The sequence below is a fragment of the Leucopleurus acutus genome (assembly GCF_964270905.1).
Source record: "Leucopleurus acutus genome assembly, chromosome: 10".
NCBI lineage: Eukaryota > Metazoa > Chordata > Mammalia > Artiodactyla > Delphinidae > Leucopleurus > Leucopleurus acutus.
The window spans coordinates 49,130,726-49,156,168 of NC_139153.1; the positions used below are offsets into that span (position 1 = coordinate 49,130,726).

General features: G+C 45.5%; 1 protein-coding gene across 2 annotated transcripts in view; it reads right to left on the bottom strand.

The window, feature by feature from the left end:
- ITGA9 (integrin subunit alpha 9) overlaps nt 1-25,443 on the bottom strand; it is a 353,501-nt gene that overhangs the window by 277,545 nt on the left and 50,513 nt on the right. For both annotated transcript variants that reach the window (XM_082848454.1, XM_082848455.1), the window contains exons 7-13: nt 23,701-23,786; nt 20,974-21,042; nt 15,869-16,006; nt 12,675-12,780; nt 11,812-11,906; nt 7,773-7,863; nt 5,512-5,557 (exon numbers count right to left, since the gene is read on the bottom strand). In XM_082848454.1, coding sequence (XP_082704580.1) covers nt 5,512-5,557; nt 7,773-7,863; nt 11,812-11,906; nt 12,675-12,780; nt 15,869-16,006; nt 20,974-21,042; nt 23,701-23,786 — 631 coding nt within the window. The remainder of the gene's footprint in view (nt 1-5,511; nt 5,558-7,772; nt 7,864-11,811; nt 11,907-12,674; nt 12,781-15,868; nt 16,007-20,973; nt 21,043-23,700; nt 23,787-25,443) is intronic.

The window sequence follows — 25,443 nt, forward strand, 5'->3', positions numbered from 1 at the left end:
AATTTCACCAGTTAAGTTCTGATTTCCATTATACTAGGAAGATAGGAATAGATTTAAGAGGCGTCCCTATAGGGGATGCTGTGACTCAAGAAATAGATACATAAGCAGGAATTCCCCAAAGCATTTACTGCCATTACAAGCATGAACTGCAAAGTCCCATCCAGTGGGTCAAACCTACTCTCTTCATTTACTCCCATCAATTAATTAAGTATTTTTCTAAAAGACCTTGATGAATGGAGTCCCAGCTGGTAACACCAAAGCACTTTAGAGCTGAAGAAACCAACCTGCCTGGTGGTGGGACCAAAAGTGAAACCCAATAAACAAGCACACTCCTCTCACCGACAGGGATCATCCCCCAGGGCCTGATGGATGGACTCCATCCATCATTGCTGGCCTTCTGGGGACTCCCCGGGGGCTCCCCAACAGAAGCAGAGAGTGAATCACACCATTCTGCTCTTGTTGCAAACATCTGCTGAGGGACGGTTCACCTAAGCTATGGCTTAACCTTCTCCCCTCCAGGCCTCACAAAAAGACCCTTTTACCTCCAAGAAGCCCTGGCCTTCACGCCACTGGGGTGACATAACAAGATTAAGGGGCATTAGCAGCTTGAGAACAATGACCTCACTTGTGTTCAGTGATCCCACAAAGAGCATCCAGGGGGACAAGACAGATGGGAACCAGGACCAACACCAACTCTGAGAAAAGAAAGCGTTAAGGAAAACCTCAGAGAAAAAAGGAAGCGAGGAGCTGCATGGCCCAGATGGGGTTAGGGGATTTCACTATTGCCAGCACTGCCTTGAGACATGGGTCAAGAGAGGAACAGCTGTGACAGGTAGAAAGGAACTGCAGGATCCCAGAGCAGATACAGCTGTAGGTCTAACGGAAGTCAGACAACAGCGCTGCCTGGAAGAAATCCAATATCCGGTTTTCCAACTTCCTTCTGGGTTCATCCTTGGAAAATGCTCGAGTGTTCCTTAGCACCCCTGGCACTTGGATGTCTTCCTTCTCTGTGTTCCCAACACTGTGTTCACACCTCGCCTCATCTAGTAACTAAGGTCACTGTCCATTTCCAAACCCGCTCCACCCGCCCTGTAGGCCCTCCGAGGGTGGTGGGAATCCTGGTGAGTTCATCCTGATATTCCCAGGAGAGTTAAGTATTCAAAAACGCTTGTTATATGAACTTACTCACAAAACATAAATAGAATCACAGATGTAGAAAACAAACTTACGGTTACTGGGGGGAAAGGGTGGGAGGGATAAATTGGGAGATTGGGACTGACATATACACACTACTATATATAAAATAGATAACTAATAAGGACCTACTGTATAGCACAGAGAACTCCACTCAATACTCTGCAATGGCCTATATGGGAAAAGAATCTTAAAAAGAGTGGATATATGTATATGTATAACTGATTCACTTTGCTGTACACCTGAAACTAACACAACACTGTAAATCAACTATACTCCAATAAAAATTAAAACAAAAAAAAAAACCTTGTTAAATGGGTGAAACCTCCTCTCCAGGCCAAGGGATTGAAAACCACAGGAGGAGCCAAAGTTTCACAAAACAGGGCGTCCACCCTGTGAGAACCCCAGCTGCCCATGTGTCCTGCCAGTCACTGCACAGAAGCAGCCCAGGCCCTCCTATCACCGTGCCAGGACCCCCTCGTGGGGAGGACACTTCTTCTCCTGGCAGAGCCTGGCAGGGGAAGGCGAGGTGAGTAGGAAGCAGAAGTGAGTGGTACAGACAATAGGACCTCCATGAGCCATTGTTTAAAAAAAAAACAACAGTCCTTTGAAATGACAGACCAGGACCTTCACAAGCACATCTCCAACATCCATCAGATCAGTTCCCTCAAGCCTTTTTGTTTCAACTCCAAGTATTGCTTTTGGACCAGGAAAAGCCCAGAAATCTTTCATAAGCCTCTCTGATCACTTCCTTTAATCTTCAATGGCATTAACACCAAGCACCTATCACCCTAACACCAGGCCTGCCCTCTCAAGCTAATCCCAGAGAACAAACTTCCCGAGGGCAGAGCTTGGCCAACCCACACCCCTGGGGGGCGGGAGACTGGGTTTCACAGTCTGAGATGAAAGCAAAGGGGCACCCAAAGACAGCACCGCAAATGTGCTTGAGACTTTAAAGAAGCTGGTGGCTGGAATACTTTTTTTTTAATTGAAATATAGTTGATTTACAATGTTGTGTGAGTTTCAGGTGTACAGCAAAGGGATTCAGTTACACATATACATATATCTATTCTTTTTCAGATTATTTCCCCTTATAGATTATTATATGATATTGAGTATAGTTCCCTGTGCTATACAGTAGGACCTTGTTGTTTATCTATTTTCTATATAGTAGTGTGTATATGTTAATCCCAAACTCCTAATTTATCCCTCCCCCCACCTTTCCCCTTTGGTAACCAGAAATTTGTTTTCTATGTCTGTGATTCTATTTCTGTTTTGTAAATAAGTCCATTTGTATCATTTTTTTAGACTCCACCTATAAGTGAGATATGGTATTTGTCTTTCTCTGCCTGGTTTACCTCACTTAGTATGATCATCTCTAGGTTTATCCGTGTTGCTGCAAACGGCATTTCATTCTTTCTTATAGCTGAGTAATATTCCATTGTGTGTGTATATATATATATATATATATATATATACACACCACATCTTCTTTTTCCATGGACTACTTCTTTCTGATGCTTCTCGGATAGTTCAAATTCTGATATTTGATTTGATCCTGATATTTAACTTCCAGGTAAATAATAAAACCAGTCAGAATACTTTCTGACGTGGTGTTGCTCCAGTGACCCTGGCCTTCTGTGGGGTCATGTTGCTTGCAGGGCAGAGACGGGGTCGGGGGGGACACATAATGAGCCTGCACCCTGGTGAAGGTGTTAGACCACTAACTGGGATATCCCCAAAGCCATCCATTACTCCAGGGAGCTACTTCATGTCTCAACAGGTCAATGCACAGAGCAGAATGAATGAGGGAATGGGATATGGTGAGCTTGGCACCCCTAGAGTAGCTGTCACGGCCTTCCGCGGACCTCCCCATCCAAGCCGGTGCTCCTGGCCCTGCTCCTAAAGCCTCCCCTCCCCAGGAGTGCTTCCAGGCGTTCTCTTCCATGGACTCTACATCTGGCCCCGTTAGAATTCACCTCATCCGATTCAACCCTCCATCCCAGGCTGGGGTCCGTGGTCTCCCATCCACATGTCACTGCCTCGCTTTATGTTTACGCTTTATGTTTACACCCCTGGGGAGGGCTGTCCCTCACAACAGAGGACAAAAGGAGACAAGCCCCTCTGGGTTAGAGCTCACAGCTACAAGCTTATAAAATACAAGAATGATGAAAATGCAGAACCTATGAGATGTGCCTTTTGTGCCAGAAGCTCCCAGTTTGGAGAGGGCCTGGTTTCCACAAAGAGAAGTGGGGGAACACGTTTTATTCAAGGGGAATCTTGAGAAGCCAGGGCACACTGCTCAGAAGAGTGAGGGAGGGAAAATGACTTCGTGAGGCCACCAGCCAGAGCCCTGGCTTCACAAGTCCAACCGCAACCATCTGGAGCTATGAAGGCTGTTCCACCTGAAAAACTACCAACCCAGAAGAAGGGTGATAAAGTAGAAATCCAGTCCCGTGGGAGTAATTAAAGGACCCATCTTACTGAAGTCACCACCCGAGGGACACAGCCGCCACCTTCAAATACTGAAGGGCTGTTATATGGAAGATAGGGGACCAAGAAGCAGACTTTGAGGCAGGCAAATTAAACCCAACTGATGTCAGAACTGCTAACATTTACTGGGCACTTAAACCAGGCACTGTTCTAGCTCACTGAGCTCTCATAAGAACTTATGATACCCAGTGAGGTAAGTACTATTATTGCCTTTTTAACAGATGACAATCCTGAAGCAGAGGTTACCAGACTTGCCCAGGAAACTCACCTTGTAAGGGCAGAGTTAGGGTTTGAGCCCAGACCACCTTGCCCCAGAGTTTACACCCTTAACCTTAAGGCTATTCTGCCTCTTTAACAATTTAACATTTGTCAGGCGGTGGGGGTGGGGGGGATGTCATATTAAATTTATTCATTTCATTTCCAACATGATTGGCCATGTTAAGCCAACTCTTAGGAAAGAAAGAACTTGAAAGCCAAAGGCCCTTGAGGCTATGTGTCTTGATGAGAAAATATGATCCAAGTCTCTGTCTAGAGCATCCCTAGGGTGTTGTTCATCATCTTTTCTAAATCCTTAGAATATTTATTATCTATACTGTTCATATAGCACCTATCACATATTTCATTATATAGCTGAGGTTTTATGATGTATTTATGGCTTGCTTTAACTAATCCCCTTGGTGTAGAATGGACAATGCCTGAAATATTATGTTTCCCCACAATTCTCTGCCCATTGTGGTGCTCAATAAATGAGTAGTGGTTGATATTAGAAGTATTATAATTCCTGGAGTAGCAGAGTCATTTCTGACTCAGGAATTTTATGATCATCATCTTGAAAAAGTAAGTTACACATGGATTTTCTGACTGCTGCCAATATGACAAACCTTGAAATTAGCATTTGTCAGTTAAGTGTGTGCAAAGTAACTAGCTTGAACAATTTAACATTTTTCATTACCTGTGGGTGAACTGGTCCCCTCAGAAGTTACTAATCCCCACCCTGGGCACTACGTCCTTCTAGAGGAGGCTGTGTGGTACTATGGTGGAGACTCAGAGGAAGGCCCTGCTGAACAAGAGGAATCTAGGGTGTGGAAATCCATGGCCTCTGGGATCCCTTCCAGCTCTAAGAGCCTACTAGCCTATTTTAGAAAGTTCTGAAATCAGGTTGTTAACAAAACCTATGAGTTGGCTCCCGCTCCAAAGTGTAATGTTGCCTCTCTGAGTCACAGAGACAGAAATACTTGGAGAGGGTTCATGGGTAGGCCAGCAGCCCGCTGGCCTTTGCAGGAAAGATCCAGACTGCATGGGCTTCACAGCGAGGACTGGGCCTGAGCTCATGTCCCTCACCCTCTGCTGCCACCAAAGAATGAGGGGGCAGGAGGCTCCCAGGCCCTGGGGGGCTGGGGACTACAAGGTGGGAGAGCCGGGATGAAGGGTGCAGGGATGAAGAGATGGGATAGAGCAGTTTCATGGCGCCCACAGGAAATGACACTATGTGTAGAGCACATCTATGGAAGGGACTGTTCACAGCAAAAGGCAAAAACCCCAACTCTTCCTAGAAGCTCCTAGAGGAGCTTCTAGCATCCTAGAGGATGCTATCCTCTTACACACGTAAACCACTCAAGGCCCACCGGCTGGAAACCCCGGGATAGAGGATAACAAGAATGAAAAAACAAAGGCAGCATTTGCACTTACCAAGCACCTCTGCCTGCAAGGAACAGGGCAGAGTGACTGCTGACTAATGATGAATAACTCCCCTGGGCCCCCCTTCCCCACCAAATTCCATCCCTCACCCACGAAGAGCCAAGAGGAAAGAGAGAAGCATCTCACCTTAGGAGAACCACACTGTCCGACATGAAAGCTCCAATAGTTACATCTGAAAACCACAAGTTTACAGATTCAGAAACTTGCTGAAGCCCATTTCACCTACCCGCTGTCAAGGGGCTCCACAGCAATGGAGGCCAGCCTCAAGGTCAGGGGGCACCCCTGGGCTCTGAAATGACTTTGTAGGAGTTAGAGCCACACTGCCCCATATAGCAGTCAATCACCAGATGTTGCTGCTGAGACCCCAAAACGTGCTGGTCTGCACTGAGATGTGCTGTATGTGTAAGACATGAAACAATTTTAAAGACCTGGTACCAAAAAACATTAACGATCTCATTAATAATTTTTATACTGATTGTACGTTGAGATGATAATGTGTTGGATACATTGGGCTAAATTAACATTATGAAAATTCATTTCACCTGTTTCTTTTTATCTTTTTAGTGGTTACTAGAATATTTTAAATTATGTAAGTGGCTCACATTATATTTATTTTGGACATCAGGGAATCAGAGAGGGGGACACTTGGAATTAAATGACTCTTGGGAAAAGCTCTAAGTTCTGTAGAACATGTGAATCATCTCCGTTCCACCCCTCACTCTATGTGACCCCGGAGTCTCTCTGTGTCCTTGTCTGCACAATGGAGATAATTATCCCCACTGTCTTCTTCAAAAGTTGACAATATTTCATAATATTTAAATCAGAATATATTTATTACACACTTGTTCGATATATTTATTAAATATGTTAAATCAGATATTAAAATCAGAAAACTCATGAAAATACTTGGCAAACTATAAATCAAGACAAGTGTTAGCTGGTAATGTTTATTCCTAAAAAATTTAATTTAGGAAGTATGCATTCATCCAACAGCTCTCTGCCTTTCCTCCCCTCAAATATAAACCTCTCAGCCCTGCGGTTCCCATGACTACTTCACAGAACCAAGCATCTGAATCCCTACATCTACACGACGTCCTCATTAAGGAAAAACAAAGAGCATATCTGTGGATTGCAGGGCTGCTAAAATTTCTGCACTTGGGTATGCTTGTTAATTTTGCTATTTTCTAATAGCCTTTTTAAATTGCCTGGATATTTGAAAATAAAAGAACCCGACGCACTTGCCATTTCTTTTAGGAAAAATGCAAGGTAAGAAATCCACATCCGTCGTGAAGTGTGACCATACCTGCTCACCGTGCAACTACAGAGAAGCAGCCTGGGTCCCTGTCCACAATGATGTGGTCTCTGGTGCCCTTAGTTCTCTGAGGCTCAGTATTCTTGTCTGTAAACTGGGGAGACACCCCCATCTTTAGCTACCTATGGGGTAACTATATGATGTACATTGCACAGGGAAGCATTCTGCACATATCAGAGTGCTAAACCAATGGTAGGTATTATTTAGGGATGGCTACAAATTGCCCAGAACAAGAACTGCTTTCTCAAACCTAAAAAGACTCGTACAGATTGCATTCATTTTCATAGATCCTTCTGAGGCATTTTAAATGGAAAGAAACACTTTCTCAAGATAGCAAGATGACCTAGAGTTTCAGGGACATTTCTTCTGAATTCCATGATGATTTGGGGTTTTTCCAAATTCTTCTCTTTGTTTCCTCACCTCACCTACTCCATCCCCTTCAGGCAGCAAAGGAACCACTACTCCATTGTCCAGTCAATTTTACCTACACCGGATATCACTTGGGATTGGGGTTTGAAATCGTACATTTTTCTTCAGTCTCAGTCACCACAAGGCATTAATTAACCCTGAAGACAAGCCAGCCAGCCTTGAATGGTGAAGGTCTGTTTTGTCCGTCAGGGAGATGACATATGACATGGTTTTCTTCCTGCTGCAAGTGTTTCTTTCAATACTTGTCTCACGGTGGGGGTGGGGGTGGGGGGTTGCTCAGTGCCTTCTTCATTCTTGAGAGGAAGACGCCTCCGAATATGCTCAAATACCAAGGCAAACATGAGGCTTCACTGGTTATCATTTTAAATGTGGGGAGTGCTTTTGGTCTTTAGCAGAAAGACTTGCTGCCACAGAAATTACTGCAAAAATCCACCTTCCTGGTGCTTAAACCCTTTGGAGTAGAACATTTTAAAACTGAAAAATAAACTTTAACACTACTTTTATCTTAAAAGTCAAACACCAAGCAAAATACCCTATTCTACTGTATGAATTTTCCTAATCCTAAATACAGGTCACATCTGTGATCACGCTCACCAGACTGGTTATCTTTGCTTATCTCATATGCTTTTAAAGAAAAATAGCTTACCGGGATAGCCATTTCCATCCATATCAATGCCTCCTGATATGGACTGACCAAACATCCGCAGGACTGGACTTATCTTCCGCCCAGAAAGTTTCTGAAACAGATAATAGAGAGATTGAGTCACCAGAAGGAGCACGGTCACAAATAAGCACCAGTGACTGTTTTAGGGCAGCTTCCCTGGACACCTGGTCTTGAAGTTGTTCAAAGAAAAAAATCATAGTCCGAATTTTATCGGGGCAGGGGGTAGGGGGCTTTAGCAGGCAGTTGAAGACCACGCACTCCTTTATTATTACTTGCCTTAGTCAAATGTCACCATTTAAAATTTTTTCTAAGCTCAGTGCTAATGAAAAAGCCAGCTAGATGAGTGTGTTAGTGTTTTGATGTGTTGAATGAAGTTCCAAGTGGATCAAGGTTAACTTCCGTTTCTAAGGGAGGTTCTCTTTTGTGTTTATACAGGTATAGCTGGCTGAAATTCTAAGAACATATTGTCCTTATATCTCTCTACCCAAAAATGTACTAAACATGGAACACTCCTAAGAGGCACACGTCATCTGTTCCCTAGGTGGACAGGAATTAGCACGACAGCTCTCGATCAAGCCAACCAAAAGATCTACAGGCTCCTGAGCATCACAGACAGGATGAAACAGCTCTACCTAGTACATCTAGAACTCCATGGTCCTGAACCTTCTACAAACTGTAGGAAATCCAAAAACTTAGCTGAAGCCACCCTTCTTCCTAAAAGGCAGCCTTCAACCAACCATTCAGCACTGACAGCTCCTCTGCCACAGGGCACACGAACATCTGTACTTATCTCTCCTTCATCAAGTTCAACAGATGCTAACACAACACATGCTGTGTTGGTCCAAGAATATTCATTGTACAACCAGCCTTTGTCACACATCCATGCTTGTGTGGCACAGTTCCTCACAAAGATATCAAACTTCCTGAATCAGAAAAGTGCCATGTTCTGGGATCTGACCTGTTCTTTCTTCCCTTTCTCTAAACAGTCTCCCTGGGGAGGCTTCCCTCCCAAGGCCCTCGATGTAGATGGTAAGCGAAATGCTTTGTTTTCATGCCACACAGCAACCTCCATGTCAGAACCAGGTTTACACATAGTCGTGGCTCACTTGGGACTTTCTTGCCTTATCCTTTTCCTCACCGAGTCATCCTGCAAAGAAGTCACGAGTATGGGGAGGAGGTGTTCCTACAGGGTTTACAGATGGAGACAGCAGGGACTCCCCCACCCTGCAGCAGCCAATAACTGCTAATAACCCTCTGCCTGCCACCTCAGTGAAACCATCCAACAGGAAATGTGCAAGCATCAAAGCACAAATCAGAACACTGTAGGGAAACACTGAAGAAGTGTTTCTTGATAACAGGCAGAGCCCCACATCCCCAATGGCTCTGTCTAAGGAAACACGGATGTGCATCTGCACGTTTCTTAAAAGTCACATCTTGAAGCAGACCATCTCGGCTCTGAGGTCCAATGACGTGAGCAGCAGCTTGCCCTGGGTTTGCATTTCTAAGGTATGCTGTGGCTGAGACAAGCAGGGAAGAGTGAAGGGGTGGTCCTTTTGGGGGTGGCGATGCAGGCTTAAGTTATCCCACAGACATCTGCAGGCCATTAGGCCATAAAGCCAGGAAGATAAGTCTGCTCGATGCTAATAACTCTAAATGAAAACCAGGAGCCTTGGGAAACCTCCACTTCACCAGGTTTACATGCGGTGTCCTGATGGCAGGAGAAAGATCACAGGGGCCGCCGTGACATGCCTGGAGGGCTCTCAAATTGAGAAAGGCGCACGAGGATCTTAAAATCAACACTTTTCATGGTAAACTCGAGAAAGAGGAATGAGTTAGAGTTATATGGAAGAACTTTAGACCCTGATGTCACAATGCATCCAGCAGAAATAACACCAATCTGGGCCAAAGAAAAGCGATTCCCTTGCCCAGACTTGTTTCTGACTTCCTCCTGTAGTTCACCCACACAATGCCCGCTCTGTCCAGACCTGGGCCCTGGAGAGAACCTGGCGTTAAAGGATTTTTCTTCCTTTAAAATCACAAACCTTATCACATACATATTAGGAGTCTGGAAACGTGTAATCATGGTTGTTTCTTTTTTCTTTTTTTTTTTTTAAAGAGCCCCAAACCACTTCTCTTTGTTAGAGCTAATGAGCCAGGCTGCGTGCTGACAAAGGCAGGACAGGTCCAGCTGCTGATCCCTGCTTCCTACTAAAGACAATCCGCGCTGACCACAAAATTTATACCTCAGTTCTCTGCAGGGAGTCCGCCCAGCAACACAACAAACACGAGAGGGCCGCCAGAGGAGGGGAAGCTGGGGGTCTCTCACAGGCTGCCGCTCTGTGTGATTAGCTTCCCAGGTCCGGGAACAAGCTTCCAGGAGGAAGCATGGAGAGTGACCTCGATGGCGGCACAAGGATGGCTGCTCCCTGGATGACTTTCAGCTTGTGACAGTGGGAACAGCATCCCTGACCCAGGGTAGAGCAGCCCCTGAGACACGGATGTGGCCCCCAAACTGTGCCCAGAGCCCTCTTCCTCCTGCCACCTCAGCTAAATCCTCTAGGAGTTTATTCCCACCACTACTCATTTCTAATGCACAGAGGATGGTCCATGTAGATAAATACCCCTCAGAGTATATATGCCTCACAGACAAATAAACTTCCATAGTTCTGAGTTTTCCAACTGAGCTTCCCTGAGCGTTCCTTTTTCCCGATGTGGAGCTGAGGGCGGTGGTTGCAGTAAGAGGTTTGGGAGACAGACTGGCAAAGGTTCATGGTCAAATTGCCATTTCCTAGCTGGTGACCGTGGGCATGTTAATTAACCTCCCTGGCCTGGAGTCACCTTGTAAATAAAAGGTGGATAACCAAGGTGCCCATCTCACAAGGCTATTCTGAGGACTAAAGGTGAGAGGGCAGAGCAGGCGCTCAGGAAGCATCCTTGCTCTCGCCAGCACCTCCCCTGGCAACTGCCTCTTTCAAGAGTCACGGAGCTGAGCAGGAGGCCCAGCAGAGAGAATCTGGGCTCAAGTGGCAGCAAACCAGCCAGCCCTCAACCCTTCATTAGCTAACTCATATCTGTTGCAGGAAGAACAATTAGGAACATACACCTTGAACTTACACATATGCATCGCCTCTTAAAATCAACTTGCAAAGCCTTTTCTTACCTAGAGACTTTAGTACGTGGACAACTTTCGATACTTTCCTATTTCATGTTATAGAACGTTTTATAAGAACAGGACTCAGTTCAAAGTTTTGTTTCCTTCGCAATAATCAAGATACAAGGCAAGTTTCTTGGTGACGAGAAATGTCAGCATGAATAGGAGGCGGTAAGCACATAGTAAATGTTCAGTAAATCAGCAGGTGCTGATTGGAAATTTCTCGACATATGCTCAGTCCCTTTCTGTTGCTGACCCACTGGGAGAAAGACCCAGGCCTGTGCCACTCTACATGCAGACATCCACAAACATCCTGACCATGCTTCTGTCCAGAGAGTGACTTCCTTTTTTCCCAGGGTCTGGGCTTGACACCATCAGCAAGACTGAACTCCAAGCTGATATAGCAAAAAACAGAACTCACCACTTCCACGTTCCCAAGTCTGGGGCACGAGGCCAGGGCTTTGACCAGCTCCCCGTTTTAATGCCAACTGTGACAACAGCCCTGTGACAGCTTTCACGTCCCTCCTCCATGGACCACTGTCTTCCTAGATTATATTTTACAAGATATTCCTTTGGCTTAGCACAGATGGTTGACAAAGCAGTAACCAGAAAAAGCAATCCACCTCTTCTTACATAAATCATTCTAACTCTGGCTAAGAATTTGGATCTTATCTTTTGTAGGCAGAATGCCTCCCTGGATATGAGCAAACTCGGGAGTCTATAAATATGTTTTGATTTAAAAAGCAGTCTCAATGGTTTGTGTCTTCCACTGGAGGGGGGGGAAGATGAAGGCAGGAACAACGCCGTGTGTTGTATGTATCTGTGGAATGAATGTATGAACAGCAACCATGACACTTTCACACCAATTACCATGGAGTACTGAGGGACCATCCCACCGGCATCACCATGATAGATGTACACCGCTCCTGAAAAGTCATCCTCCTTGGGTGCGCCAATGGCCACATCTAGGGGGAGAAAAGCAGCTCTGGGTTAGAAAAGCCATTAACATAATGGTGGATTCTCTAATTCCTGCCATGATGTCTAGAAATTTCTTGGTTGTTGCTTGTTCAAGCATTAAACTAGGCACATGATCTCTTAGCAGCAGGAAAAAAAAAAAGTAGAAAGAAAATTATAGAAGCTGAGAAGAGGTTAGTTCCAGAAAATTTCTCCCTCATCCTCATAGGAATAAATTATTGATCTAACCAATAAAAGAAATGCAAATATCAACCACCCACCCTAATATCTGTCTGAGAAGGGAACTCCATAGACAATGGTTATTGCATAACTGAGAAAGTCAACTCTGTTCTTGGGTAAAGGAATTATATAAAATGGTATTCCCTTTACCAAAAAAATCAACGTTACTCTCACAAACTGACAACTAGATCTTCCTCCATGCTCTCAGAGCATCGTGGAGCATCAGAGGCTCAGAAACAAGCAAGGTTTGTAGTGAGAGGAAGCTGGTTCAGACTTGGCCGCCATAGAAGCCCCTATGGACCAGCAGCAACGTTCACTGCACCACAAACACATAGCAAAGAACACTGAGCTGATGAGAAGGGATTTTATGGAAGCAAAACTCCAGTGGGCTCAGGGCTCAGCCCTGTGTCTACACAGAAAATGTGGTTTCTAACAGGCATCCTCTCCCCAGTGTACATGGATGGGCCTTGCCATGGGCAGGCAGACCCCGGAGCGCCCACGACAGGGGCAAGTTAGAGGGCAGGTACGAGCTCACTGACCTGGGAACCCGTCATCATCGAGGTCGCCCAGGCTGGCGATGCTCTCCCCAAAGTGTGCATTGTAGGCGCCATCCCCACTCAGGGCCAGCTGCTCCTCCAGGGCTCCCTGGGAAACAGGATGGAGGGAAAACGGAAACAAAACAAACAGAATAACCAAAAAAAGAATGAAAAAACAGAGCCGGGAATGCCACCCTGCCCTGCAGCACACCCATGGACAGGAAACACCTGGGCAGAATCCCAGGCATCCAAACATCCCCCCCCAACACCCGATGGTGGCCAAATGAGCTCCTTCCACCTGGGTGACATGAAGGTCTCCGATCACCTGAGATGCATTTTAGAGGGAAGGAGACCCACTGCTGGCCACTGATGACTAAACCTCTCCCTTGTCCTAATGCTCTATACACCAACCTATTAACCAACCTACCTGTTTGTCCCCACAGTCTCCTCTCCCCGCGATATCCTCAAAGTTGTTTTAGAGGGAGTACATATTTCCATTTCTGCTCTCCTCTGCCTTCTGGTACAAATTTATAAAGCTGTTTTGTAGGGTGCATGTATTAGCAATCTTGGCAGAGGGAATCATGGTTCAGAAAACCCAACACCCAATAGTTCTTGGTTAAGGGGTGGGAGCAGTGATAACAGGACACACGACTGTGCCCATTTTCATGTGTGGTTTGGATTTCCTAAGCAAACACCAACCAACAGAGGGAGGGGTCAATGGTGATGGTGTCACTAAAAGCCATGCCCACTTTACCCCCAAATCATTGACACATGACTATCAGAGCGTTAAAACACCATCTGAGGGACTTCTCTGGTGGTCCAGTGGTTAAGAATCTGCCTTCCAATGCAGGGGACGTGGGTTCGATCCCTAGTCGGGGAACTAAGATCCCACATGTCACAGGGCAACTAAGCCCGGGCGCCTCAACTAGAGAGCCCGCCTGCCGCAAACTACAGAGCCCACGCACTCTGGAGACAGCGCGCCACAACTAGAGAAGTCTGAGCGCAGAGAAGATCCTGTGCGCTGCAACTAGGACCCAATGCAGCCATGAATGAATGAATGAATAAATAAATAAAATATTTAAAAACACACGATGTTTTGAGGCACAAGAGTGTCTAACCCTGCCCCCGGGTAGAGGTACTCAGACCCACTGTACATCCACAAGCCATCCCAAAGCTTTCATTACAACTAAATTTTTTTCCCACTGTACTCAAACAACTTGCAAACAGTAAAGATGTGATGAGTTCTTAAGTCACCGAAACCTCTGCCCCACAACACAAATGTGTTGATTTCTTCCCATCAGTGTGGTGAAGAAAGAGAGAAACATTGATTCCTTGTATGTACCAGGCACTGTATATCCACATCCTCATTTAAATCACACAGTGACTCTATAAGAAAGACCTTATGACTCTGCCCACTTTACAGATGAGGAAACTGAGCTGCTGGTTTCAAGCTATTTGTCCACATCACACAGGCTAGTAAGTGGCGACACCAAGATTCAAAGGCAAGTCATCATTTATTCCCACTCCTGCACACTGCCCTGCAATCATTAATCACATAAGATGAAATTCAACAGAAGTAAGAATACCCTTGTACTTAGGGTAACCACATGGCATTAAGAAACATTGACTGGGGGTGGGATGTGTGGGTGCCAGCTGCCGCAGAAGGTCTGGGGGATTATCCTGCTCCAAGATTCCATGCCCTGGGGCTGTTGGGCTGATCACCTTATTGCCTGACAAGTTAACACCCATGCAAACACAGCAGTCTCCTGCATATATGGTGGCCAGCAGCTACTGAATGCTGGCTGTTCTCATCTCCATAACGACCACCTCATTTCTCCCCTCACCTGCCTTGTCCCCCTTCCTGGAAGGTCAGTGCAGATGCAGGTGCCATGAGTTGTTCCAACAGGTACCAGGAAGCATCTTTCCTCCCAGGTTTTAGATCCACCTTCCCAAAGAGTTTGCAAACATCCAAGAAAGCTCAAGGCTCTAACTTCCCCTGGCTCCTCTTTAAATAACTGCCCTTTCTGGCATCTGCCCACCTAGTAATAGCTAAACACCACCACCCCCTCCCGATCAGGATAACTAACACCTTGGTCACCACTTAAAAGTACACTTTTACTGACTTTTTTGATTATGAAAGAATTACATTCTCACTGTTTGGATAAAGATAAAGCTAAATATCTACCCAAGCATCACCACCTAGAGGGATCTATTAACATTCTCTATGTATTTTGTACATTTTTAAAGGTTGTTTGTACCTGCAGTCTTTATCCTACTTTTTCACTGATTATCTCATAAACATTTTCTCATGTTAGCTAAAGGCTGGTGGTCACAGGATTTATTCATTTAACCATTTCCCTCTTGTTGAATATTCTTTCTTCTAGATCCTGAAAAGATTCTACTTTCTCATTGGTCTCCTGCACCCACGGATGCACTGCTGCCCCTCAGCCCCTGCCCCCACCCACCCTCCACTGTGCTGCAGAGACATCTTTCTGACTCGGCCACATCCTTTTCATGGTTCTGCAGAATAAGGGACATCGTGACTATAGCCCTTGGCCACTGGGGTGGCCCCCCTCCACTCCTCCCAGTCCCAACACGTTGAACTATGGTCCCACTGCCTCACACCTCAATCCACTTGCCCAGCTCCCAGCCCACTCCCGCCTGTCTACCTAACTCCCATTTTTCTTCAAGATTCCTCCCAGCCATCATGTCCTCTGAGAAGGCTTCTCTGCCTCCGTGGGCAGGTGTGTATATAGTCCCAAGGAGACAAAATAAGAGAGATGAAGCATGCCACCTCCAAAGCCAGTTTGCCTATGTTCAAATCCCAGCCCCACTGCTTCTTATCTGTGTGATTTGGGGCAAGTGACTTAACCTCTCTGAGCCTCAGTTTTTTCACCTGAAAAATGGGGACCCCCGATACCACGTGCATATGTCACTGAAATCATTCACAGGAAGCAGGAGAAACAGTTCCTGGTACATAGGAATCACTCAACTTTAGTCATTAAGATTCTTCTGGACCCCTGTATGTTTGCAGTCATAACACTGAGTATAACTTTCCATTGATGGAACACGGAGCTTTCTGAAGGTAAGAAGCGTGTCTTTTTACCTCCTCTGGGTGATGGGGCTCAGTCACTACTCCCCTGGGCCAACATCCCTCTCCCACACCCTGTCCACATGTTGCCCAGCTCTGTACTCACGTTTCCTCTGTTGATGTAGACAGTGACCTGCCCTTCGTCCCTGATCTCAGAAAACATGGGGGCCCCCACGAGCAGGTCAGAGAGGCCGTCCACGTTCAGGTCAACTGCGCATAAGGAGGAGCCGAAGTAAGAGCCCATCTGCAACCAAGTCAAGTTGCAACAAAGCGTTCAGTGTCCGTCCTCACACACAAGGCCCCTTCCTTCCTCCAGATGCCCAGCCTGACAAACATCTGCTCCCAAGCCCCTCGGAGGCTGTGCCAGCCATGCCACCCTAGAAACCAGAATGCCTGGGCACGGTGAGATCCCGGCTCCCCTGGCCTCCTGGCAGCCACGTGGGCCCCCCGGTCAAAGTGAGACCCACGTTCACTGGCTTGGAGCCCCACCAAGGGGGAAACAAATGGACTGATCCCTGGAGAACAACGTACTGCTTTTACAAATGCAAGCTGAGGCTGCAGACATAGGTTACAGCCATAATAAAAGTGCCTCGTGTATCAGACATTTGACAAGGCCAAGCAAGTTAGGAATATGGAATTTCACAATACAAGGCAGGCATGAAAATAAATGTTATATGGGAAACAGATTACCCTCGCCCAGTCTTGGGCATAGCTGAAGACTGGTTAGGAAGGCGTGAGTTGAAGTAACAGAAAAAGGTACAACTCAGAAGACCATTTGGAGGATGAGGGAAAACAGCCAGGTTATATTGGCTTAATCATAGCTTAATTCAGTACCTGTTATTTTATTTTTTACTATTTTTTTAATTGAAGTATAGTTGATTTACAACGTATTATTTCAGGTATACAGCAAAGTGATTCAGTTATACATGTATATGTATACATACATATGGAAAAGAATCTGAAAAAATTCTTTTCCATATATAAATATATATACATACGTTTTTAGATTCTTTCCCATTATATGTTATTACTATATTCAATATATATTCGATTACTATATTCAATTATACTCAATCAGGATACTGAATATAGTTCCCTGTGCTACACAGTAGGCCCTTGTTGTTTATCTATTTCATATATAGTAATGTGTTTCTGTTAATCTCAAACTCCTAATTTATCCCTCCCGCCACCACCTTTCCCCTTTGGTATCCTAAATTTGGTTTCTATGTCTGTGAGTCTATTTCTGTTTTGTAAATAAGTTCATTTGTATCATTTTTTTAGATTCCACATATAAGTGGTATAATGTGCTTTGTCTTTCTCTGACTTAGTACCTGTTATTTTAAATTGGGGGTCTTAAACACAATCCAATGGGATCCAGGCAGGTGATATAACAAGTATAAGGAAAAAGCAGACAACAGTGCGGGCATGCTTACAGGTGGCGAGTGACACTCAGCTTCTGTGTCTAAGAACCAATAGAGAATGATGGAGACTGCAGCAAACTAGAGTCCACAGACCCAGCTAAAGGAGCAATCCCCACCCAGGGGCAGTCAACTCCTGACTGACCCAGAAAAAGCCAACCATCTCATTTTTCAAGAGAAACCAAAGCTCTAAAATTTTATTTGAATTGCCTATTTTTAAAATGCTGACAACTAATTCATATTAAAAAATAATAAACAAACATACCATGCAGGCCAAATGAAAATTTTTGTAGGCTGTACCCTTTCCAAAGGCTGCCAGTGGGCAACCTCTGTTTTTAATTAAAAAAAAAAAATCTATCCTTTTAAAATAAATGTTTTCAAATAAAAGGGCTCTGGTTTTACAGACATGAACAAGCATTTTCTTTTGCTGTTTGTTGGTAGCTAACCCAGGGGAGTTTGAGAGAGGTGGAGGGTACTTTGGTCTATTTCCTGCAGCTCAGCCTGGGAAAGGACTCAAGTCCCTCCCAGTCACGTGCCGAGGTCACTTCCACCCAACCCCCATCCCCACCTGCCCCCTTCCCAAGGGAGAAGGGCACGGGGAAGTTTCAGAATCATGGGGTGGGGGGTGGGCAGAAACCAGCTGACAGTCACCAATTCAGTGGCCTTGCCAATGTCTCTATCTTGACTTTAGTAAAAGAAACCGCTAAGACCCAGGCAAGGCCCTGAAGACCGAAGCTGCTGGCTGTTCTCTCTGGCTGAGTCCCAGGGGAACTATTTGTTTCATTCCAATGGTCTATTTAACTTGGCATCTTCATCGGTGTTCAATCAGAAATCCCCGGACGTGAAGTTTCCTATCTAAGTTTTGACATATAAACACTTCACATACTCAATTATTGCAATGAAACTTCGATAGGGCAACGACATGCTTTGGGGTGAGTGTTCCTTGATCAGAGCTCTCCCATCACCCTGGAAATATGAGGACACATGTCATAGCAGTGGAATTGCACATGTATTGGTGATTTCTTACGTGCACTATACGAAGGATGTCAACCAGTAAAGACCAGAACCATTTGGGGTTTTGTCTCTCTTATGGCCAGGAGACAGAACTCTCTGACCAGATTCTGGCCACACGGAAGCAGAAGTGGGTCAGGGGTTTCCTGAGTCAGAACCCTCCTCTATGTGTGGCTCTGGACACAGGGGTAAAGCAAAGGCATCCTTTGAAAGCCTGGGGTCATGTCCTTTCCCACTGAAATAATGGAGAAGTCAGTGGGACAAGAATTTCTCATTTCTTCTGGCACAAGCAGAATAAGATGTCTAAAGAGAGTAATCAGAAAGATGATGACGGGGGCAAAGTTGGAAGATGGTGAAACAAGATGGTAGAGTGAAGGACATATGTTACAATGGTTCAAGGTGAGGGCAAGAAAAGCCCCAAGGAAAATGAATGGCAGCTCTGGAGCTGGGAGGTGAGACAGCTGGCCCATGGTCTCCTCTTCAGGGAGCCCTGTCGTGTCATAATGAGGACACTCAAGCTGACCTGCAGGTTGGTCTGTGCTGGAACCCACGTCATCATGTCCTCGGGAAATTTGGAAAAGCAGATTCTCAAACCTTTCCCTCTCACGTCACCCACTCTCAAATCTGCTCCCCCAAACCTGCCCATGACCCAGACACAGATGGGTAGCCATGAAAGCTATCATCCAAACAGGGAGGGTTCTGGGAAAGTGAAAGGGCTCAATTATAGACTGTTGTTTACACCAGGATGACCAGCATAAGCTGGGCCTGTCCTGGGCACAGGCAGCGGGCAGTGGAGGTGGGGACACAGGAAGCAGGAGGGAGGCACGGTGATAGCTGAACATGAAAATATTCTAAAAATAGGGTGATAGGGACTTCCCTGGTGGTCCAGTGGTTAGGACTCCATACTCGTACTGCAGGGAGCATGGGTTTGATCCCTGCTTGGGGAACTAAGATCCCGCATACCACAAAGTGCAGCAAAAAAAAAAGAAATAAATTAAAAAAAAATAGGGTGATAAGTGTGTTTAAGCCCCACAATTCACTTTAAAGACTCCCTCAAAAAAATAGTAGTTACATAAGATAGATGTGTTAGCGAACCTCAGTGTGGTCATCATTTCACAATATATACATGTACCAAGTCATCACACTGTACACCTTAAACGTGTTATATATCAATTATATCTCAATAAAGCTGGGGGGGGTTAATTTCATGCTGTCAAGCCGAGGTACATTGGAAGGGTAGCAGAGGGAGGGAGGGTTTTCCACAGGAAAACTCACCCATTTATTTTTTTTGGATAAAGAGCTAAAATGTTAGGCTTAGCAGCATTTACACCCTACTTGCTCTTTGGGACTCTTTCTCAGAAATGGCACGGGGTTATTTATTTTCTAACTTTAGAGGTGCTTGGAAATCCTTTTTTGCAGAATTGCTCACAGTCTTCTTCCAGTGTTGTTGCTTTGGGGTTTTGGAAATGTTAAAATAACACAGGCTTGCATAGTTCCCGGGGGGGAATGCAGAGCTGCCCTCAGGGAAAACCTCACAAAACTGAGTTTGGTGATGTATTTTTTATTGAAAAGGTTATGACAGTTATATACTAAAAATACACATGATGGTTGTTAAAACTGCAAAAAGCTCTACTTGAGTGGGATTTTTGGAACTCAGACTATGACTCCCCATCAGAACAATATGCAGTGGTGCCAGGCTGGCATGAGGCAGGTCTAACACAGCAGGACCTGAACTGGGGCACATGGCCCACCCAGGATGGAAACATCATTTTTTCCCCCTCTTCTTAGTGTGATGGTAGGAGAATGTCAGAAGGCAATTTTACCTATCTCCTCAAATCTCCCTCCCAAGTCCCAAGTCCTGTTCTTCTTCCCCGAGTTCACTAAGGCCTCTACCAAGACAACTCTTCAAATCACCCCCTTCACATCCCCACCTAAACTTGTCTCCTCTTAGAGCGGCCAATCTTACCAAATAATCCTGCCGATCGAAGCCATGCCAAGGTGTGCACCACTGATAAGCCCATGAAAAATGGTGTGTATTAATCAAAGGAATCTCTACCTGGCTTAATTTCAGACTACGATGCAATATAATGGAAACTTGCAGGAAATGGAGAATTAGCAATAGGGTAAGGATAATAAGATGGCACAGGCAGATAAACCTTGCCCAGGACTAATTTCAGGGCAGCCTTCCCCAGCTATTTCTATTTCAAAGTTCTAAAAGGAACCGGGTGATATCTGTTTTTTGTGTGGCAACAGTTCCCATGGCGATGGTGGCAGAGGGCTTGGGATGTAAGCAGGAGGGGCGGCTTTGGGTTGGTGAGATAGGGAGAGTGAGAACCATCTATCTGCCTGCCTCCTTTGAAAGTAATCGGTCAGGTATCTGTACTCAACAATGCCTTATCTCTCTGGAGCTGGGAGAAAGACAGACGGAGAGGGACAGAGAGGCAGAAAGATAAAGGCAGAAAGAAACAGAGCACATTTTGATGAGTATCTGAACCGTGGATAACCTTTTAGACCTCTGTGCTGTAACGTGGCTGTGTACAAACTCATCTCGCTCCCCGTCTCAGCACGCATGAATCCCAGGAATCTGCAGGTCACACACAATGCTGAGAAGGTAATGGCTCCAACAGGCAACTGAACATGCCATGTAAATGTAGGGCACAGATGGGCCTTTAAACCAATATTCTAAAAAGTAAGAACTGATTCCCACATGACTGATTCCCACATGATGACATCTCTCAAACAGACAAACAAACAAACAAGACACTAATCCCAAGGATCTCACCTTTTTACCTGATGCCTGAAAAATCTTAATTAAGGTGCCTGATCTTCGGTCAGCTCTAAAAATATAAACCTATGGAAGGAAAAAAAAAATCCAGTTAAGATGGAAGCAATGACCAAAGATATTTATCAGCATCCTTCTGGGAGTTCTATGTAAATGCCTGACCAGACACATGCAGATGTGCCTACACTAGCTGATGACAAATCATTTCACGCACTCTGCAAAGAAACTGTCCTTCAATCCTGAGGCAGAAATCACCTCCATGCCTCCTGAGCCACACTGTTTACGGGAGTCACGCCCAGTAAGACCTAAGGAGCTTCCAAATTACTACCAAAAAGTCAACTCCTGGGAAAAGGATTTTCTTCCTCGAAACACTTCCTTCCTTCCTATTAGTTAGAGCTTTAGCAGGTATCACAATACAGTCATCCCTTGGCGTCTGTGGGGGATTGGTTCCAGGACCCCCAGGATAGCAAAATCCACAGATGCTCAAGTCCCTTAAGTAAAATGGCGTAGTGTTTGCATATAACCTAGGCAATCATCCCTACATTACTTAGACTATCTAACACAATGTAAATACTATGTAAACAGTTGTAAATACAGTGTAAATGCTATGTAAATAGTTGCGTGGCAAATTCAAGATTTGCTTTTAGAACTTTCTAGAATTTTTTTCCCCAAATATTTTCCATCCATGTTTGTTTGAATCCACAGATGTGGAAACCCGCAGGTAGGGAGGGCCAACTGTGTAAGAGAAGGGATGGACGTGAGCATTTTAGACAAAGTGATTCCACAGAACGTTAGTGTCATGAGATCTGCTTGGGTAAATATGAGTTTAGTTTGCAAAATGCCAGAGTTAAACATTAAATAAATTCCTTTACTGGGGACCTTTCAAAGACTTTAGCCTGTGCATTTACACCATGAATCTCTACCACAGAAAGGACTGTTTGTGTAGAACTTCCTAAATGAAATGAGTGTGGAAGTTCTTTTTCAAGTTGCATCTTAAGGGAAGAGTGAGTGTCCCATGAGAACCAGTGTCAGGGAGCCTCCCATGGGGTCAGGAATCACCATCTTAGTGTGAATGCTTTCCTGCCCCAATACCGGAAACGATAACCACCAAGATCCTGAAGGCCAGAGAGCCATCCTGGGGTCCTTGGGAAGCAAGTCTGTACCAGCTCCCATGCCTGGCAATGTGGAACCGTCAGCAACTTTGCCAACTATGACCAGTCTCCCCAGCACCTCTCAGGGGTTCCAGCTGAAAGCAGCATTTTTATGTTCATCTTTGTTAACTAGATCCAGGGTGCCCTCTGCCTGGCTCTATCCATTTTAAGTACCATTCTCATCCTAAGGCTTGACAGGGACTATACAGTTATCCCAACCACCTGAAGAGAAGACAATTAGATCAAGTTTTCTGTAACTGGTGATTTAAAACAAAACAAAGCTGCTGTCAGCAGCACTGAGGCATCCACACTGCTGTGAATTGGGAGGTAGGCGTGTTTACCGGCTACAGAGATGCCTGGCCACACGCAGCTCCTCCCCCAGAAGAGATTATCAATGTGGGGACAGCCCTTGGCTCTGTCCCTCCACCACACAGAGGAATTCATGTGACTTGGAAAGACTCATCCCTTGCTGGAAGTTATCAGAGTTCATCTGCACACCGCCCCTGTGCTCAGGGCCCTGGGTTTTTACCGTGGCTTCGTTTTCAAGGAAAATAGCATCGGTGTTAACAGGGAGGGAGGCATGTGCTCCAGAAATCTGAGTGTTGACTCCTAACTCCTGCCCAGGAGGATCCAGGAAAACGACCCTCATGAATGCCCAGCAGTCACGCCTTGTCCGCTGATCAGACTGACATCCTGGCCGAACGTTCCAGTTACCAGTGGTCTCTGTCTGGGCCTCTCCAGAATCCACTTTTCCAAGCCCCCAGAGATATAGCCAGATTCTATCAAAGGTCCACCCCTTATGGGCTCTGACCCAAAGACCATTCCTCTCTTCAGTCGTAACTATCAAACAAACTATGGAGCTTGTTAAAATGCGTATTCCTGACTAATCTGGATCGACTCAACTGGACTTCCTGTAGCCTGGAGCTAAAGATCCAACAAACATAGTCCTCCATATTTCAGGCCCCATAGATGCCATGATTCCCAAAGGGATTCTGACGGTCCTAGATCCATGGGGTCTTTTCTACACTCTGGGCAGATACTTTAGGGAAAGAGACCCGTATATTCCCAGTCTAGCCTCTGGGCTGAATTGGTCTTGTTTCTAAAACATTGGAGGAAAAAATGTGAGAATCTAGGCCTAAAGATAAATAAAAAGGCCCCAAAGATATCTGGGATTAGACCTGGTTCCATTAAGTCAAACTTGGAAAGGATTTGGGAGAGGGGAGGGTTTGAAGTCGGGTAGCGCTGGACACCCTTCCTTTGGAGAATGGCACAATACCACGGGTCAATCTTAATCATCTCTCACACACACAGCATCAGCCATGAAAAACATTCTCAGATGACAAAGTGCAGAGAATGGAGAGGTCTGGGAATAGTATTCATACTCGGATGAAGCTTTCAAAGTAAATTCTCAAAAGAGGCTGTTGGAGATGAACAGATGATTCCTCAATATTTCATCACTTACCTGCCAGCCGCCCAGGAGAATGTTCACATCAAAGTGAATTGACAAACCTCGAAAAGAGCGGCAGCATGCTCCCCCCATCTGACCCCGTGCTATTCCGTAGACTTTGCTCCTCACCTTCCCAATGCCTTCGTCCTGAGGGGCACCTCCTACCACATCGGTGGTGGACACATGAGAAAAGTGTCCGGCAGTAACTGCATAACCTGCAGAAGATGGGGAGAAACCAAGGAAGGGGCCGAGAAAGAAGATCCATCAGAGGACAATGCTTCTCAAGCATCCCTTATCTGGACAATTATGATCCAGTTATTCTTGGAACATAAATTATCAGGGAATAAATGGCAGCTGTCAGTCTTCTCACGCTGGAATGGCTCATCTCACAAAAAGACATGTTCACAAGGACTCCAGGGCAGGAAAGAGTGCTTTCTGAGTGTCCTCTTTGGAACAGGTGCTGTGCTAAATACTCCACATCTATTTTTTCCTTTTTGAGATACAATTTTCATACAGTAAAGTACACGCATCTAAAGTGTAGAATTTAACAAGTGTGTACACATGGACATCACCAGCCAGAGTGACTATAACCACAGAACCACGAGCCCAAAACATTCCCTCATTCCCTCTCCCAGTCACTACCCTCCCCCTGCACGGGTCACCCCTCTCCTGATTTCTGTCACCATATACTACGTGTGCCTGTTCCAAACTTCCCTCAACGTAACTTGTGTGAGGTTCATCCATGCTGTTGAGTATGGTACTAGTTTCTTTTTATGGATGAGTATGTTCCATTGTATGATGATATCATAATGTCTTTATTCTCCTATTGCTGGATGTTTAGGTTGTTTCCAGTTATTTCAGCTTTATTGTGAATAAAGCTGCTATGAACATTCTTACACATGTCTTCAGATGCCACTGTCTCTTTTAATCTCCCAACTCTATTTCACAGATACGGAAACAGGGACTAAATGTGGGTAAGCAACACACCCAAGATCACACAGCAAGATTCAAATCCAATCTGTGTGTCTCCAAATCCCTTGCCGTGAACCATTATGCACACCCACTCCTAAGAAGAGCCAGAAAAAAGCTGACAGTGGGTCGGTGGATAGATGGATGACGGAGCAAAGAATCCGCGGACGCAGAAAGAATCTAGAAACAAAGGTAAAAGTTGTCTGAGCTTAGTCTAAATGTCTCCTGCTTTCTGAGAGCCCTGCCGGCAGTAAAAACCCTGTACAGGCTGCTGTATATTCTACAAACCTTTTCCTCATCCTCAAATCCTAATGTTATGACCATAAGCTGCTTGCATTTTGTAATGGTGTCATATTATGATCAACTCTTACTCACCAGGTGGCTGATTTCTCTCAGACTGGAGGCTCACGTTCCCTAAGACTATTATGAGTGACATCAGAGCTTCAAGTGAGCCTTGCAATCCCGCAGCATGAAGGCCTCTACTTGGCACACAGGAAGGAGCCACGGGCCCTGAGGCTCAGAGGACCTATCGACCCCAAAGCCACGTCCAAACTGGGTTCTTTTCTGCCTTCTCTTCATTCTCTGACCTAATAAACATGTGTTGACTCCCTCTTCTGCACCAGACACTATACCAAGTCCTGGAAATGTCAGACAAACCCCCCTCCTCCAAGGTGCTCCCAGCCCAGCGAGGGGTCCACACCAGCGGGCGGGGCTGTCTGCAGAGCATACACAGGTGGGCAGCTCGGCACCTAGACTCTGGGCTCAGAAACCACAGGTTTAAACCCCCACTTTGCTACTGATGAACCATGGGACCTCAGCAAGTTAAATGACTTCTTTGTACCTCGGTTTCTTTCACATGCAGAGCCTGGCATGGAGTAAGTCCCCAATAAATGACAGCATTTA